This window comes from Diadema antillarum, unplaced genomic scaffold, assembly GCF_040938485.1.
Source record: "Diadema antillarum isolate AM-2024a unplaced genomic scaffold, OU_Dant_1.0 seq00000016_RagTag, whole genome shotgun sequence".
In the NCBI taxonomy this organism is placed as follows: Eukaryota; Metazoa; Echinodermata; class Echinoidea; order Diadematoida; family Diadematidae; genus Diadema; species Diadema antillarum.
In genome coordinates, this window is record NW_027271136.1 from 43,688 (window position 1) to 61,166 (window position 17,479).

Consider the following 17,479-nt stretch of genomic DNA (forward strand, 5'->3'; position numbering starts at 1 on the left):
GAACAGCAGACACACACACACACATGCACTTTAATACACTCATCCTCTCACTCTACCTACAATGTACTGCTATTCATACCTTCCTAACTTTCCTTTTCACGTTTCCATCTACCAGTTCGTGAGACCATCTGCCTATCTTACTGGTCCATTTTTCATCATTCTTTTATTTGTTGGCTGTCAGCAGAAGGTCACATTTTCCTTTTAATATTGTACCTCTGCATGGAGTGCTTTCAAGGTAGCTCTCCTCATTTACAAATTGCATAAGCCATCTACTTCTTAGAAATATATGTGAAACATACATAATACAGCATAAATTGCTGAAATGGAAGGTGTCAAATCAATCTTTTATATTTTTATGACACCTCCCATCAAACAAAAAGGGGGGAAAGGACCATTAAGCCCTTTTTACACTTGTGTTTCTTAACCCCGTACTTTCTCTGACCCAGGACTATCGTTAGTCCAGTACCAATTTTTTCAGCTTTTTACACTCGCCAGTTAGTCCCGTACTAAACTCTTGTCCGGGGCTAAGGAGAAAATTGACCTTTTTACACTCGTATTTCTTAGTCCGGTACTTTCCAAACCACATGAATATTCATGATTACGCTCTGTACTGTACACGTACACGCACGCACCGGCAGCACTTGATTATCTCGTTTCTGATTGGTCAGTGGGGGTCGGACTTCGTCTCCGTCGCTTAGCCCCAGATTTTTTTTCCGTTCTGTTTACACTCGCTTGCTTGGCACCGCAATTGCGCAGTGCTGACCCTGCTATTTTGCAGGGCCAGATAGTACGGGACTATCGGTGGGCTAGCTAGCCCACTTTGGCAAAAACAAGTGTAAACAGAAAGTGGGCTAAGGAAAGTCCGGTACCAACGGTGCGGCTAAGGCCCCCCCCCCCCCCCCCCCCCCCCCCTTAGCCCCACCGTTGGTATGGGACTAAGCAAAAATGTGCAAGTGTAAAAAGCCCTTTAGATTTTACAGTATTTGATCATACTTCCTACAAACCCTTGTATTTTTACATCATCCTAAGCCTCCAAACCAAGGATGTCTGAGGCATTCTATCTTTAATTTCCCCATTTTATCATTGTTTTGTAATGGGGGTACATATGGATACGAGTCCTGTGATTGGCTGTAAATCCAGTCATGTGATTTGCTGAGACTCGGGTCGTGGTGACGCACATCTTTGTGGCACATCTCTGTGGCGAGCAAGCCTTCATGACTTAGGAGAGGTCATCAGTGTACTAATGACGACTGGAAACTAAAACTCACTGGCAGTTGGCTATAGAGATATAATGCATGACATAGCAGAGTGGACCTTGACTTGATATGGCAGCATTTCAACAGGATACAGATTGTTGTGCGATATGGCTGCATATTGCTTTATTTATGATTTAGGAAAAAGGCTCAGTCAAACACAAGGATGATCATTTCATACATGTATTTTAATCACAGTGCAAAAATTGATTGGAGGCCCCCTCATTTGCTGCAGATCACACATTGCCAAAACAGTCACTTTGCTTAGTTGCATGTGAAATCCCTGAACTGTGCATGCCTAAACATTGACCTGAGCATGACCAAAGGTACCTTGACCCCAGGCCTAGTGTGGCCAGTTGAAATATGGGTCATTAAAAAAAAGCAGAAAACATATGTATATACACTCAACCAAAAAAGTAAGTTCCCCCCTAGCATTTTTTAATATATCTTAAAAAGTATTTTACCGATTTTCATAATTCAAACTGGAATGGATAGGGAATTTTATTACTCTTAGCATGAATGGCATATCATTGCATTGACTTGTACATAAATAATCAAACAATCACTCATGATTCTGAACTTTTAAGCATGGTTTATTGCATATTTCTCTATCTCTTTCTTGTCATGAGCATACAGTGAAGTATTTAATAATTGATATGTCCACCATCCGCTTCAATGACCAGCCGGCATCTCTTCCTCATACTGTTAAATAAAGTTTGTACTTGGCGCTGCTCAATGTTGGCCCATGCTCTCTGCAAGATGTGCTAAATTTCTTGCAGTGAAGTGTCATCTTTCACCTTCTTGCTGGCTTTCCGCTTAATGATATCCCAAAGATTCTCTATTGGATTACAGTCATTGAGCGAAACCGCTAGTCTCCCACCTCCTTAACCAGAACTCCAGCTTCAAGGAAAGCTGTAGCTCTCCCTCTTTCAAAAATTTGCAGACGCGGCGTGATGCAAAATGGCCATAGGCACATTACTGTGATCAACCCAAATTGGAATTAAAAAGCACATGGCTTCGACCAACATTTTCATATTTAAAAGGCCTATTGTTTAAAAAGTATGCATAACATCTGTTTAATAGGGAAGCACATTGTACCTGAAGAAATTCCTGAGAATTACATAACAATTCAAAAAGGTCATTTGCTAACTTGCATAGGAAATGTATACAATGTGCTTCATATAACCTTAAGTGCAACTTTTTCCCCCATGCATTTTGACATAAAATGCATTTTTTTCACACCAATAATGATATCTGGTGGCAATGATATGCCATTCATGTTATGAGTAATAAAATTCCCTATCCATTCCCGTTTGAATTATGAAAATCGGTAAAATACTTTTTGAGATAGATCCAAAAATGCTAGGGGGGAACTTACTTTTTGGGTCGAGTGTATATATATATATGGTTTTTTGTTGTTGTTTTTTTAGATGTATGCCGTTCACTAGCACGCACAGTGCAAAGCAATTTATAACGAGCCTTTCAAAAAGAAAATCAGATACACCAATTTTTGCATCGCATTTAACGAATCTGGGATTGTCTTTTAACTTCTAGAATTCTAATATGCAATGAATTGTGAAACACTGAAAAGTGTGTGGTGGCATATAAATCAAAGTTTCAAGGCAATGAACTCACCATAGTGTTAAGCCTCTTTGCACCCACTCTGAGATAATATGGGCATTCATTCCTAAGAAAAGCAACAATAACAACAAAAAAAACCACTATAATGAGCATTCTGTTTGCCAAAACAAATGGTATTAGAGAATTATTGGGGAAAATCCCTTTTTAGGGCTTTTTACACTTGTATTTCTTAACCCCGGACTTTCTCTGACCCAGGATTATCGTTAGTCCCGTACCAATTTTTCAGCTTTTTACACTGGCCAATTAGTCCCGTACTATCTCTTGTCCGGGGCTAAGGAGAAAACTGACCTTTTTACACTCATATTCTTAGCCCCGGACTTTCCAAACCACATGAATATTCATGATTACGCTGTGTACTGTACACGTACACGCGCGCACCGGCACCACTTGATTACCTCGCTTCTGATTGGTCAGTGAGGGTCGGACTTCGTCTCCGTCGCTTAGCCCAGGATTATTTTTTCGTTCTGTTTACACTCAGTTGCTTGGCACCGCAATTGCGGTGCTAGCACCGCAATTGCGGTGCTAACCCCTGCTATTTTGCAGGGCCAGATAGTACCGTACTATCGGTGGGGCTAGCCCACTTTGGCAAAAACGAGTGTAAACAGAAAGTGGGCTAAGGATAGTCCCGTACCAACGGTGGGGCTAAGGCCCCCCCTTAGCCCCACCGTTGGTCCGGGGCTAAGCAAAAATTTACAAGTGTAAAAAGCCCTTAAGTGTCACAGATGCATGCATGTTATCAACCATCAGTCACCTTTAGATGCTACCATGAGAAGTATCAAAATTTTGTGGTTTTAGTCGTTAAAATCAGATAGTATCTGTCTTTCCTGGCATCTGAGAATAAAACAAGCCTCCCAAACTGTCAATCTAACCAATGCATTGGAATAATGATATCAGGATAATTCAAATTACATCTTGCATCATATTTATTTGATACAAAAAAATAACAAATATAAAAAAACATGACACACAATTTTGATTTTTATATGTTCTTCTTGTTTAAGAATAAACCATGTAGAATGAGAAACAATCCTAAGAATGCCTCTGATAGCAGTACAATGTACATATCCTTGATATCAAATATACTATGGCATACTAGTAGCACAAGAACTTTTGACCCTTCTCAAGTTTTATCACTGTATGCAAGTGAACTTATATCCACCAAATACGCGATTAAGATATAGGCCTACCCAGTCACAGCCACACACCTATTCATAGTACACGGTCACACTGATACACACACACACACACACACACACACACACACACACACATACACACACATACACACACACACATACACACACATGCATGCATTTGATGTATTTAGCATAAATCTAATAGAAATATAATGGCATAAAAGAGACAAGATGTCAAATTTTTCAGGACATGTTAGACTCGCCCAGGAAATCAGAGCTGTCTTTATGTGTATGAGTGTATCCTTGCAATCAGTCTGCCAATCAGATAGCAATTTTGCAATCGACTCTCATCAACTCCTTTGTGGCACAGATATATCTGTATGCCAGGTTGCACCAAGGCCCAGGGAAGAACGGTTATGAAAGCTGCCATTCAATGCGGAATCCTATGTCTGAATGTCTGGCCGGCGGGAAATTCTGGGAAAAATTAATTTGTGACATTTGACGAGGCAATATGTTTGAAATGTCAGGACTGATTGACCTTTACCCACGCGTGTTGAATTGTGTGTGCGTGAATTTGTCGTGAAATATTATGTGGATGTACATTATATGCCTCATTCCCTTTCCGCAGTTCAGTGCTCCGTAACCAGTGCAGGGACAGGATTGAAAACCATCCTTTATTAATAACCCTTTCTAGCCAGCAGCTTGAATTTGGAAAAAATTGTCATTGAGCACAGATGTCAATAGAGATTTTGTTGTTGCTGTTGGTGTTCTTAATCTTTTTCCACAGCAGAGATTCTTAAAGTTCTGCGTCTTACAAGTCTTAAAGCTATATTTTTACACTGCCAGATAACTGGAGAGCTAGAATTATAATATGGAGAAGGCTATGGGTAATATATTAATTTTTTTCATGTGACTTAAAATTACTTTCTACAGAAGTATGATGAGCTGGTTGTGATCCCCACGGCTCTTGATGAAAAGAGGAGGTTGGTTCTTAGTGAGCATCATGTGTTCTTCTGGAGTATCAAGATTGTCTGGGCCATTATTGCTCGTTATTGTTAGACCCGACCAGACAGCTAGAGGTTGATATCCTAGTGGTAGCTCATGGTAGACCTACAAAGCAAGCATTTCTCCTGAGAGTCCCTTACCTGGAGTCCCTGTTGATTTCTACCAGCAACTTGATACATCGCTATAAACACATTCAATATAATATCTATGCATCTATCTATACATATATTTAGATGCAGGTTGTATAAATCTATATTTAATCATATACATACATACATAGATACATACATACACACATACACGCTCATATATCTTCTCTTGTCTGTCTTAAACCCTTTGTACCAGTAAAGGTTTGTGAGTTCATATGGCCATTCAGTTGATAACATATCATGTACAATTGCACTTATGAATAGATTTCTTAAAAGCTATACAGATCATTATATTTGAGTGTAGGCCTGCATGAAAGTCCAACAATGATGTTGCTTTTTGTAAGATACAGAAATGAGTAGGGACATATTTCCTGTTTGCAGACAGGGTTGAAGGTCAATTGTCAGGGTTGGTGGTAATGCTCAATGAACTTCAAATTTGGAATAAAGGTTCATGTACTTATGGCAGAATTGTGAATACATGAGGAAACAAGAGGTATCCCAGTTGACTTAAGGCTGCAGTCTGTTCGCCCCAGTTATGAGGGGAAGTTCATTCCAGTGTATCCACTTTGTATGTTAACTAATGCCAGCAAAGCTATGCTAAGCAACCACATGAAACATAAGTATGTTTTATATACAAATATTTGTGCACCCCTGGACATGTGTTTTCCCAGTCAGCCCTAAGTGATGTTTAGCTGATGTTTGTACAAATATTCTATTCCAGTGTTGTAATGGAGAGCCACCCTTTCTGTCTTAATGTGGTGTGTGTGTGTGTGGGAAGGGGAGAGGGGAGGGGAGTGGAGGAAGAGGGCTAGGAAAACAGCACTCTTGTCTTACAAGGTGCAGCAAATAAAATTGTTCTCCATATGAAGGAACACAATGACACAATGATGGTTGAAAAAGAGTTTGATTTTGAATGCATATGTGCTGTCTTGTGGAGGCATTTTCATGCATTTTAAAGATTTACTTCCAGAGCGATCTCAGTTCAATTTATTTGTTGCATGAGCTAATGTGCAAAAGAAAAGTTGATGCAGTCAGAGATTAGAGACAGACCGAATAGTTTGCCGAGATGGAATGAAGTAAATTGAGGTTGTGAGGTCAAGCATGATCATGGTCTTAGTTCATGTCATAGTGGGGTTTATAACTCACACGCACCTTCATAGCAGATGGAAAATGATTCCTATTAAGTGATTATTGCTGGGATGAAACAGAGCAGCCATCTCTTTTTCTTTCTTTTTTTTTGTTGTCATTTCAGTAATATAGATAGCTGTATTCTATTATTTTTGTCCTATTGTGGGTTTTTGTTGTTGTTTTTTTCCCAGCAGCTGTAACTAAAGTTGCGGTGCTTCATCATTTGAAATCAATAAGAGTTTATGAAATGACGTTATCCTGAAATAAATCATGTTTACATTCGCCCAAACAGATGTATGCTTGATATTGTCTTGGCAATCATTTCAAAGCATTCATTGGTTGATATATTTAGGAGCATAATTCCCCCCCCCCCCCCCCCCCCACCCGGCCTGATACAAGTATAGAATTACACTTTCAGTTGTTTTTCATTGTGAGAATAACCATATCTTGCAGAAAACAATATAAGTCAACCTCAAAGTAAAGCTGTTTATGCTGACCGGTATCATGGTAACAACATGAAATGTTTTTTGTTGTAGCATAGACATGTCTTGATGCTATTCATAGATTTTATGCTTCCTTGTGGGAAGACGTAAATGCTCAGTTGCTGTGAGTGTAGGTGCCAGTATATATTTGTTTATAAATTCAGTAAATAGATAGTAAATAGATAGATATAGATAGATAGATAGATAGAAAGATAGATAGGTAGATAGATAGATAGATAGATAGATAGATAGATAGATAGATAGAGATAGACACAGTAGATACAGTCGTGGATGGATAGATAATAGGGGGGTTGAGAGAGAAGGAGAGATACATAGATAATAGGGGGGTTGAGAGAGAAGGAGAGATACATATTGTAAAGCAAGAAATATTCATGGCATGAAATTTTTGCTTAAATGCCACTGGCATTTAATGCATATAGTGTAAACAAGAACTTTCGCATTCATTTAAATTTTGCGAATCTTGGCTCATGCGAAATTTGCGAAGTTAAAATGCACGTGGACATTTTGGGTTTTACAGTATACTGACTTATTCTGAACTATTGACATCCCACAAGCTGTAATGAACTCTGAATACCTTCAAACATGTCTCACTCTTGTAACGTGGATCTGTGATTCTCCTGCCGCTTTCACATTTGTTTTTTCACACTAAAAATTTGTGCCAGTGTTTCAACAAGACAATGCCTGGCTGTAACTCCTGAACAGTCCTGGAAGAAATGCATTCACACTGCTTTCATTCTTTTCGAACAACTCCGATGCAGTCTCGTGATAGCGCAGTCATACTGAAGAACATTGAGCCGGCACTAAAGCTCATGTTCTGTTTACGCTTATTCATTGCCTCTAGTCGCTTGGGGGCATTGTGTGCAGGAATAGAAATAATTGCCTGCACAATTAAAATATAATATTCTAATCGATTTTTAGCTCACCTGAGCCGAAGGCTCAAGTGAGCTATTGCGATCGCTCTTCGTCCGGCGTCCGTCGTGTGTCGTGCGTAAACTTTTACATTTTCATCTTCTTCTTGAGAACCCCATGACCGATTTTCACCAAACTTGGCAGGTAGCATCCCTAGGGGGGTAGGATCTCAATTTGTTCAAGTGGGCTCTATGCCCCACCTGGGGGGCCCCCAGAGGGGCCCCAAATCCCCCAAAATTAAGGAATCTTCAAAAATCTTCTTCTCTAGAACCAGAAGTGATAGAGCTAAGTTGATACTATGAATTAGTGCAATGATGACTGCAGTTTCAAGTTTGTTCATGGCGGAATCAGGGGTGCCCCCCTTGGGACCCAGGGGAGGGTTCCTAATGGGGCCCAAATTGTACATTTTCATCTTTTTCTTGAAAATGCCATTATGAATTTTCACTAAAGTTGGCAGGTAGCATCCCTAGGGGGAAAGAATCTCATTCCCATCAAATGGGCACCATGCCCCACCTAGGGGGCCTCATGGGGCCTAAATTTGGACTGAAATTGTAAATTTTCACCTTTTTCTTGAAAACCTTATCACTAATTTTCACCAAACTTGACAGGTAGCATCCCTAGGGGGAATAGAATCTCAATTCCATCAAATGGGCACCATGCCCCTGTAAGGAATCTTTACAGATTTTCTCTAGAACTGGAAGTGATTGAGCTAAGTTAATACAATGAGTCAGTATATTGATGACTGTTGTTTCAAGTTTGTTTTTGGGAGAATCAGGGGTCAAATCATGAAATTGTATCCGTTTACGCGAGATAGCTCAAGACTGGATCAAGCAAATTTCACCAAACTTGGTCCAAGGATGAAGTATGATGGGGCAATTAGTTGAGTAGTTTTTTAGTGAAATTGACAAGAGGTCAAAGGTCAAAAGGTCAAGGTCAAATGCTAAAAATGTTGCTATTTCCCCCATATCTATGCAATGCCCAAAGGTATTTTCTTGAAACTTAGTGTAGACATGTACCCATGCGTAAAGATTCTCCAGAGAGTTTCATGTCATATGGTCAAAGGTCGAAAGGTCAAAGGTCAGGTGACTTAGTGTTACAATTTCACTTTTCTTGCAAATGGTTCAATGTACAATGTATCTTCATGGAACTTGGTACACACGCATGCACTGACTGGTAGGGATTATCTAGGGAATTTAGGGGTCATGGGTCAATAGCCAGGGGGCCAAAGGTCAAGGTCAATTCCTCAAAATTCACTATTTATTTTATACTGTAATTACACTTTCTCTTCATACCTTGAAAATTACTCAGTGCATAAATTTTATGTAAGGGTCAGTCAAAAGTCGAGTAAAAATCCTCAATTCCCCAAATACATGTACCTGCACTCTTATACAAATATAGCAAACCACAGTTCAAGGATAGTGAACATTCAAGACATTTCTGACAAACCTGTCATTTCGATATTTTGCCAGCTATGTGAAACTATCACCACACATTGTGAAGACATTGTGCTATACACTTATTGGGAGAATCATGCATTATGGCGGAAGCATACCAGTCGCCATAACGACATTTCTAGTTCTGTCTGCATTTTCTTTCATGATACAAAACGCTGAAAATGAAATGTTTCCAGTTAGGGGTCACTATGGGTGTGGTGCAGTGAGATTGTTGATGATTCCAAACACCAGTTGCTTGAGAAAGACTCCTCGGCGAAATAGGGCGAGATGCAGCCATGAATAAGTTTTCATCAGGTTTTGTCTACAGGTGTATCCACATGTTACATCAATGCTACTGCTCTCTTTGTGTCCCTTCCTCTTCATCATTATGTGCTACAAGATTATCAGACTGTCAGGAAATAAGCCCTTGCCTAATTGAATCATTCTCGCAGAAGCGCCAGTCGCTAATTGTATTACTGACACTTTGCACCCTTACCCAAGTCTTGAATGTGCTATCTCTCTATTGATTGACAGATGAGATGTGTTCATCAATTAATTTGTGTAATAATGGCAGGCACTTCTGATGGGTGATGTTGTAATAATTATATGCACAAATTAGCCATATTCAATGGCTGCAGCGTAAGGAAGGATCCAAGCTTTGTTTGCTTATGGTCATGTGGTTGTAATAACAAGTAGAAAAGCCTTTCGTTCCAATTGGACAGTGTGTCGTAAGATTGATTTCCAACTTCAGTTAAATATTCACTTCTGAATGAGGCTGCCTCCATAGCCCTAGGTATATGTAGCTAAAGTTTGGCTATTAAGTGCCACTACTGCTTCTATTCACATTAAAAAGAAATGTGGCAAGGATGGTAGTAATGATAGTAAAAAGAACGAGAGAGAAAAAAGAAGAGTAGAAGGAAGAGAAGAAGGAGCAAAGAGGACTCAGACTTGTAGTCCCACCGTCCATGTTTGCTCTTCATGACCAAGTCCTTTTCTTCCATCAGTGTCTTCAATTTCCTACTTTTTTTTTTTTTCAGTTCTCCATACTCCTAGTTTCCAGTGATACATGATTGGTTTCACTTATGATTGCAAAACCAGCCATGCAACAATAACACAAAAAGGGGGAAAAGGAGAAAGCTGGTTTCTGGACAATCACCAAGCTTGCATGTAGGAATTTAAATGCAATTTATTGATTTCAGAACACCTTTGTTATAATGCCTCATGAAAATTCATGTCTAAGCAGTTTGTAACTTGAACTGATGTGAAGTAGTGGAAATATGACATTTTCTGTTTTCGAACAAATACCAACTATCTTTATATCTTTAGGTAGTGTATCACGCAGTGATTATGATGCAAAGTCATGCAATACATTATTTTTTCAAGATTAATGGAAAGTATGTGGCCATGGTAACAGCACATCATATCCCCCAATTCTGAAGAAAAAAAAATCTGAGATAATCTATCCAGTTTTGAAGTGATTTAAAAGAAATCTGGCACACAGATGATGTCAGTTTAGCAATGTTGTACTCATCATTTACAATATATACAAAGTTACTGTTGGCACTAAATCACCTTCAGTAATGTTTCTTCAAGTTGTCGCTGGATTCCCATACAGTATGAGGTTATTCCTTGCAGCCGAACAAAAAATTTGCAAATAGCCACGAAAAGCTACAGTGCTGTATCAGTTAAGTCACAGCCATATGCGTGTAGCAGGCTGCTGAGCTGATTGTGCATACTCATGATGTTGGTATATAAACTCACAATTCTGTCAAGTGCAGTACATGGTTTTAGTTGGGGTTTTTTTGTTGGTGTTGGAATGGTTAAATATTGGCAATTTGATGTAGCGATATTTCAGGATGAGAGTGTGCCCTGGGACTGATTGAGCACCTGTCTCCCATCCAAGGGCAGTCCCGTGGGCCTCTCACTCGCTTCGTGGCCCAGATACCAAGATGAGCTCAGTTCCCTGATGAACCTAGGGCAGAGACTGGAATATTCAGTGTCTAGGCAGGTATCAACTGGATGCAGTTTTGGGTGCCATTATCTGTGGGTACTAAAGAATGTGAGCAAATTGTGAAAGGAAAAAAAAAGAAATGAAAGGGAAAGAAGGGAACAGTACAAAATATTAAAAGAAAATAAATCACAAGCAAAAAGGCACAGAGACACAAACAAGAAACAAACAACAAAATAAGAAAAATAACAAAGTTTTTTATGACAGATGAAAGGGTTTTTGTCCATGTATAATCTCTCAGTGCCTACCTCTGTCATTCTTCCATCTTGTTCTGTAGGACCTGGAGGTAACTGGTGATAAAGATGACAGCCGCTCTCTGCAGGTCACCGTCCACAAGCGCTCGACGGCATCACCCCACGCCAAGCCCGTGCCCCTCCTGGCCGCCCGCTTCCAGTTCGATGACCACATCAGGTGCATGGCAGCCAAGCAGCGGCTGACCAAAGGTGAGGATTTGTGATGACGTCCAATGAGAATCCACCTAGTATGACATGTGCTTCTATCAGTCACGTGACCTCCCTGTCATGCACATCCTTGTTAATTTTCATATCACATGCCTTTGATGGCTGGGCTGTATGTTATAAGGCGAGATGTCTGGGTATTTTGTCTGTCCATGTGTATTTCATCCTGTTAATTTTTTTTTCTTGAGTGCCAGATGTTACCTGGAAACTGCCCAATGAAACAATCATAGTATGTTGTTGGTAGTATTATGAAGAACTTGTCTAGGTGAAGAGATTCACTAGGTGAATAGTGTTTTCATGCTTTGAATTCTAATTTATTCCCGAAACTCATAAAAGTATGATATCAATTCAAGAACACAATGATACCAAATGGTAGGGAGGCATGGAAAGCTCAGAGATATATGAAATATGAATTTCAAATATTGTAGCCCACCTTGTCCAAACTTAAGGACTCTTCCACAATCCCCTATCTCCAACAATGCTTATTGAAAGGTTAAAACATTGAATGTTATGACACAAAATGTTGCGTGTTAATTTGTAAAAGACTTAATTTTCATCCTCCCTCCCACCCTTTCTTCCTTCGTGTATCTTTACTCCTCCGCCATCTCCCACCATCCTGGCATGGCCATTGCTGTGGGCAGCCCAGTGGCAAGAGCGGGGCAAGTAGCCCCAGTCCTGCAAGGTAGGAAACATACAACACAATATGATGATAATAATTTTTAAAAAAAGTGATTACAGTGTAGTGGTCATAGTGAAGATGATGATAATAGCAATACATTGCAGTAGCAATAGCATTAGTTGTGAATAATGCAGCCTGTAGAAGCAGCAGCCGTAGAAGCTAAAGCAGTACAAACAATTAAGATGATATTTTAGAAAAATAGATATGTGATGCCATGTTGTGAGTATCCCCACTCCAATTCTCAGCACTCTCGCTTGTTTAATTGAATTTAAGATGATAGTAATTGGATCGTTCGCGGACACGTTCTTGAAGATGCACGTGCACAAAGTCTAAGAAGGCAAATTAGAGTCTGCCATTTGGCGAGAGGATAGTGTTTGCATTATTTCTGGGAAGGCAAATGAGAGTACATTTAGTTTAGAATCGTGTAAGCTTTAGATTTCATAGCCGTCCAAGCATTCCAAGAATTTTTTTTTTTTTCCAATTTGTGTTTGGTCCTAAGCTTTTCATAGAAAGCCAGAGAGAAATCTTATCCATGGAAGCGAAGACGAAAGAAAACACAGAGGAATAAGAGAGAGGGAGTGAGAAGAAATATATGCTTGTTTTTTTTTTTTGTGGTTGATATGAGATAGGAAGAAAAAAAAGCAAAACAAGAGGGAAATAGAGAGAGAGAGAGTAAATGTGAAAGTTTTTGTTTAGATACGCTCTAAGGAGAAAGGATAGGGAAAGAGCAGAAGACATATTTACTCAATAGTATGATTTCAGTGCTATTCCCAGAATAGTGCCATGCCAGATTCCAAGTATGGCAATTATTGCAAACAACCCTGCTGCTCATTTAGGGCGCAGCGTCTGTTAATATATTATACCGGTATAATATGAGAAAGGCGACAGTGAAAGCGATAAATGCATGAGAAGAAAAAAGGGGGGAAAAAACAGTGAGAGAGATTTGCAGAACTGAGAAAGGAAGAGTGAGCATATTTGCTTGGATATATACTAATGAAACAGAAGATTTGTGTAGAGAGTTGGGAGAGAGAAGATGAATTGTATACAGAACTGATGGGGCACAAGGTATGCTTAATTTTGTCTCTGCAAGATTCCAGGTTGCTCAGATCAGGCAATTAGCAAGAGGCTAATACAATACCACCCCCCTCCTTTTCCCCATATCTTAGATATGAGGAATGGAGGTGATCATCAAAGCTTGGGGGGGGGGGGGATAGAAGAGATAAAGTGAAACAGAGACAGACAAATTAGATACAGAAAGATGAGCTACTCAAACAAAGGATATTTTACCTTTGATCCAGCTCTGTCGTCTTTCCTATCTCTACCATAGTATCTCCATCTCAACCTCCCCCTGCATTTCCCTCTCTCCTTTCCCCTCACTCTCCCTCTCTCTCTCTACTTTTATTCTCCTGCCATGTATTCTGTCATCCCCACCACCCCTCCCCCCCCCCCTTGCTGGGGCCTCTGAGAGATGGTTTCCAAGAATCGGCTTCCCCTAAAGCTCCCAGGCCGTAGCCGCTCGTCTGCAATCAGGCAGGTGTGCCGAGGAGACTGACAGTCCACCTCCGCTCAGGCAGGTGATGCTCGTAGCTAGTCTCCTCCCGAAGCCGTCGCTCCACTGTCCTCAATACTCTACCACGCCCCTTTTTTCTCTCTGACTTTACTGATTACTGATTCAGGAGGCATGGGAGGTGTGCATTGCTATTGGCAAGTTAAACACACACTCACACACATACAGACATTTGTATTACCTATCCTGATCTCTCCATGAATGTTCCATTCTAGTGCTACCTCTCACTGTGTCACTTCCTCCCCCCCCCCCCCTTTGTGCCTTTGTATAATCTTTAATGTGACTGAAGAGCAGGTTGATTGAACTTTGGAGTTCAGGCAACATCTTGCTAATTGATGATGCAAAGATGTATGGGAGTTGAATCTTGAGAAAGAAGGGAATGCAGAACCTGAATCCCATCGCCATAAAAAAAGGCTGCAGTTAGCAAACAAGTTGTGCAGACGTGATGCATACCAGATCACGCGGGATGCTGAGGGAAAAAAAAAATCATTAAAAAAAGAGCTCCAGACTTGCTCCTTATTGGTTGAGAAACTTCTGACATCACACCTACAGCTCTTTGCTTGGCCAATCAGTTGATTGCAGTGCTCCCCGCCTCATCACCTGAAGAGAAAGAGAGGGAGAGAGAGACTAGATGCTGCATAGAGCTCTACATTTCTCACTATGTGCTGAGATGGACACATCTTAGTTGCCTGCATGTTTGTCTGTTTGGTTTTTTTTAAACTCTACTGGGTGTACAGACAAGAACAAGTGCAGACGAAACACGTTTAGCAGAGAATAATAAGCAGAGAAACAAAGTGACAATGTTAGTGTGAAAGAAAATATATGCTGTTAATTGTGATTGAGTGAAGATGACTGCAATGAAAACTTAAATCATATGCATCATTTACAAAATATGTGACATTTGTATGCTGGCTCTGTGCGCACTAAATATCGATTTGCTGCACAAATCCAGTTGTGTACATGACTAATTTCTACTGCCTTCTGATGCAGATGTGCTTCATCAAGTGGTTGTAATGTTCACCTCTTGTTGCCAAGGGAAGTAGTGAACTTCATACCAATGTTGGAGATAACATTGCAAAGTTTCATTATTCAGGGACAATATGAATTAGGTATTAAATGATGACACTTTTTCTCCCATGCACACTCACACTCACATACACAAACACAAATATGTAAATATTTCTGCAGACGACTCAGGGATGTTTTTGTTGCTGTAGATATTGGTTTTTTATTGTTTGTTTTTGTTTTTTGCTGGAATCTAGAGGTAATATCCAAGAAATATAAAGGCTGACAGAGCATGTAGTTTTAGTCTGTAGAAAATCACATATAAAAAGTATGGTAGACAAAGAGTCCTAGTGCTGAAATAGAGGGCACCAATAGAGAGTACAAGTCTCACTTGTTGTAGTTTTTACTGTGCAGTAAGCCAAAATCTTAATTTTCAAGGCCTTTGAAGACATCATGAAATAGATTGATTTGTTGGTAGCTACCAGGTGAAGGAATTGATTGGTAGTAGCTGGTTTGAGCAGCATACTGTATGCGAGGATTCAAGCCCCTCTTAGTGTGGGGAATCATATGCGGCCAATAATGTTGAGGATGATGGTGGTGCGTGTTAGCGACAAGCCGACACTCAGGGGGTTGAGGGAGCAATTGCGTCAGCGTAAGTTGAACATGACATTCACACATCGAGTGAGCATGCCTCGGCGTGTTGTACATACCCCCCAAGGTCAGTGTGTGACCTTCGCATGGAAAGGGAACACTTTTTTCCCCCTGCTTTGTTTGATTAATGTCGTAAATGCCTGCAAGATGCCGCCAGCATCCAGAAGTACCTGGAAGAAATGTTTGTTGAGGGTTCTCATTGCCACGGTACTCATTTTTCAGTGAATAAGGAAGAGTATCATTGTTTGTATCTGAAGAAGCATCAGGCATTTTTGTAGGAAAATTGCAGCATTAGTGGCATAAAGACGTGTGACATAGTCTGAAGACGGTAATCTTTTCACATGCACAAATGATTGTGTACTCCCCCACCCCCGTAGACCTAACTGCTAAATTAGCAATCTTCTCACTATGTGTGTGCATGAATGTTCTCCACAAAGGAAGGTCTCTAATGGAAGCCTGTACAGCTTCAGGTAAATTTCAATTGAAGATGACATTTGACGTCTGAAAATTCTGTATCACATTACAGTTTACTCTGCTCAAAGGTATTTAATGGCTTTGAGAATTGAGTATGGCCCTGTGAGTTTATTCATTTTCTCTGAGTGCTTGAGGCATTTTCCAGGTTCCACAACACACAGAAATAAACATTCGTGAGAAAACTAACATTTTGACGGCAGAATCAATGTTGTGTGCAATGTCGATATGAGTCATCATATTAGGCCCCAGGGTGTACTGCCTACTTTGGTTCACATTTGCTGATTTGTGAGTGGGGGCTTCTTATGCCTGGCTGTAGATTTTATGTTTTCTCAGTCTGTTCAGTACTCACCTTGAAAATGCACCCAAAGTTGTAATATTAAAATGCTGAACTGTGTCTGTGCTTGGTCCTGGTAACCTTTGAAGCACTTACCATGCCTTTCTTGGATGTGTGATTCATTTGGAAAATTGCCAGGTAGGACTGTTACAATCCCCATGATAGCTGTAAGACAATGTCAGATGCAGGAAAAATGCAAATTTTTACCCAAGTTTAATGTGTGAAATGCAGTGGGGGGTAGGCAGGGATTTGTCTCAGAATATTTGCTTTATATTCCCCAGGCTGGTTAATATGTCTAGTGCTTTCCCCCTGTGATGATCGAGGCATATCGCATCATTTGAACGTGTGAGCAAGGGCATGTAAAGTGTCATGTTAGCAATGCATTTTAAAAGATTGATTTGCTTGGTCTCGTTATGTAGCTCTCAAGCTAGATGATGTAGGGAAAGTCTTTTGTTATTTGATTGTGCCGCATTATGTAATTTATATATGGATGCCTATACCATCTTTTTGTTATGACACATGTATGCAAATGAAATTGTGTGAAAATGTGGCAGGCTTACCACATGCACATCATTTCAGAACACTGTTTTTCAAAGAGGCCCTTTATTTTGTTTGGCTCTTTTCTTTTAATAGAAGAAGGCCATGCATGTAGTAAACGAGGGGAACAAACTCCAGCCAAATAAAAGTAATCAGTGAATTCACAACTGCAAGCTGATAATTTTTCTTGCTTTTCTGTTTTTTCATTAAATTTGTGTATGTGGTAAAATGTGCATGAGTCAGCCAGCATGCAGAGTTTGCTGTCCTATTATTAATGACAAACAAAGAAAAGCCCCAAGAGTTTCTTCTGTTATTTTTTGTCAGCACATTATGCATTCATCCTCAAGGACTTTCCAGGTAACTCGTGCCCAATGCGGGGAGCTGGAGGAGCTCCTTGAGGGTGTCCGTGCCAATTCAGTCAGAGCCTTTCAGCCGAGCGAGGTCACGTGACTTCTCTCGCTGCTTCTTTGCAGAGAAATGTCGTGGCACACGGCCGCATACATTATTCACACCCACAGAAAGAGGGTGCTACATTTTACCGCAAATGCATTCAATTCTATTTAGGAGCCGTCTCTTCTACAAACACAGAAGTAAAACAAAAACAAAGTG

At 40.2% G+C, this 17,479-nt stretch overlaps 2 protein-coding genes across 2 annotated transcripts in view; both read left to right on the forward strand.

The window, feature by feature from the left end:
• LOC139725151 (protein CLEC16A homolog) overlaps positions 1-11,726 on the forward strand; it is a gene marked incomplete at its 5' end in the record, with an annotated part of 54,284 nt that extends 42,558 nt beyond the window's left edge. Inside the window, one exon of the mRNA XM_071636241.1 lies at positions 11,443-11,726. Coding sequence (XP_071492342.1) covers positions 11,443-11,622 — 180 coding nt within the window. The remainder of the gene's footprint in view (positions 1-11,442) is intronic.
• Positions 11,727-11,752: 26 nt separating this feature from the next.
• Positions 11,753-17,479, forward strand: part of LOC139725128 (uncharacterized) — an 84,996-nt gene continuing 79,269 nt past the window's right edge. Inside the window, exons 1-2 of the mRNA XM_071636214.1 lie at positions 11,753-11,760; positions 12,168-12,305. Coding sequence (XP_071492315.1) covers positions 11,753-11,760; positions 12,168-12,305 — 146 coding nt within the window. The remainder of the gene's footprint in view (positions 11,761-12,167; positions 12,306-17,479) is intronic.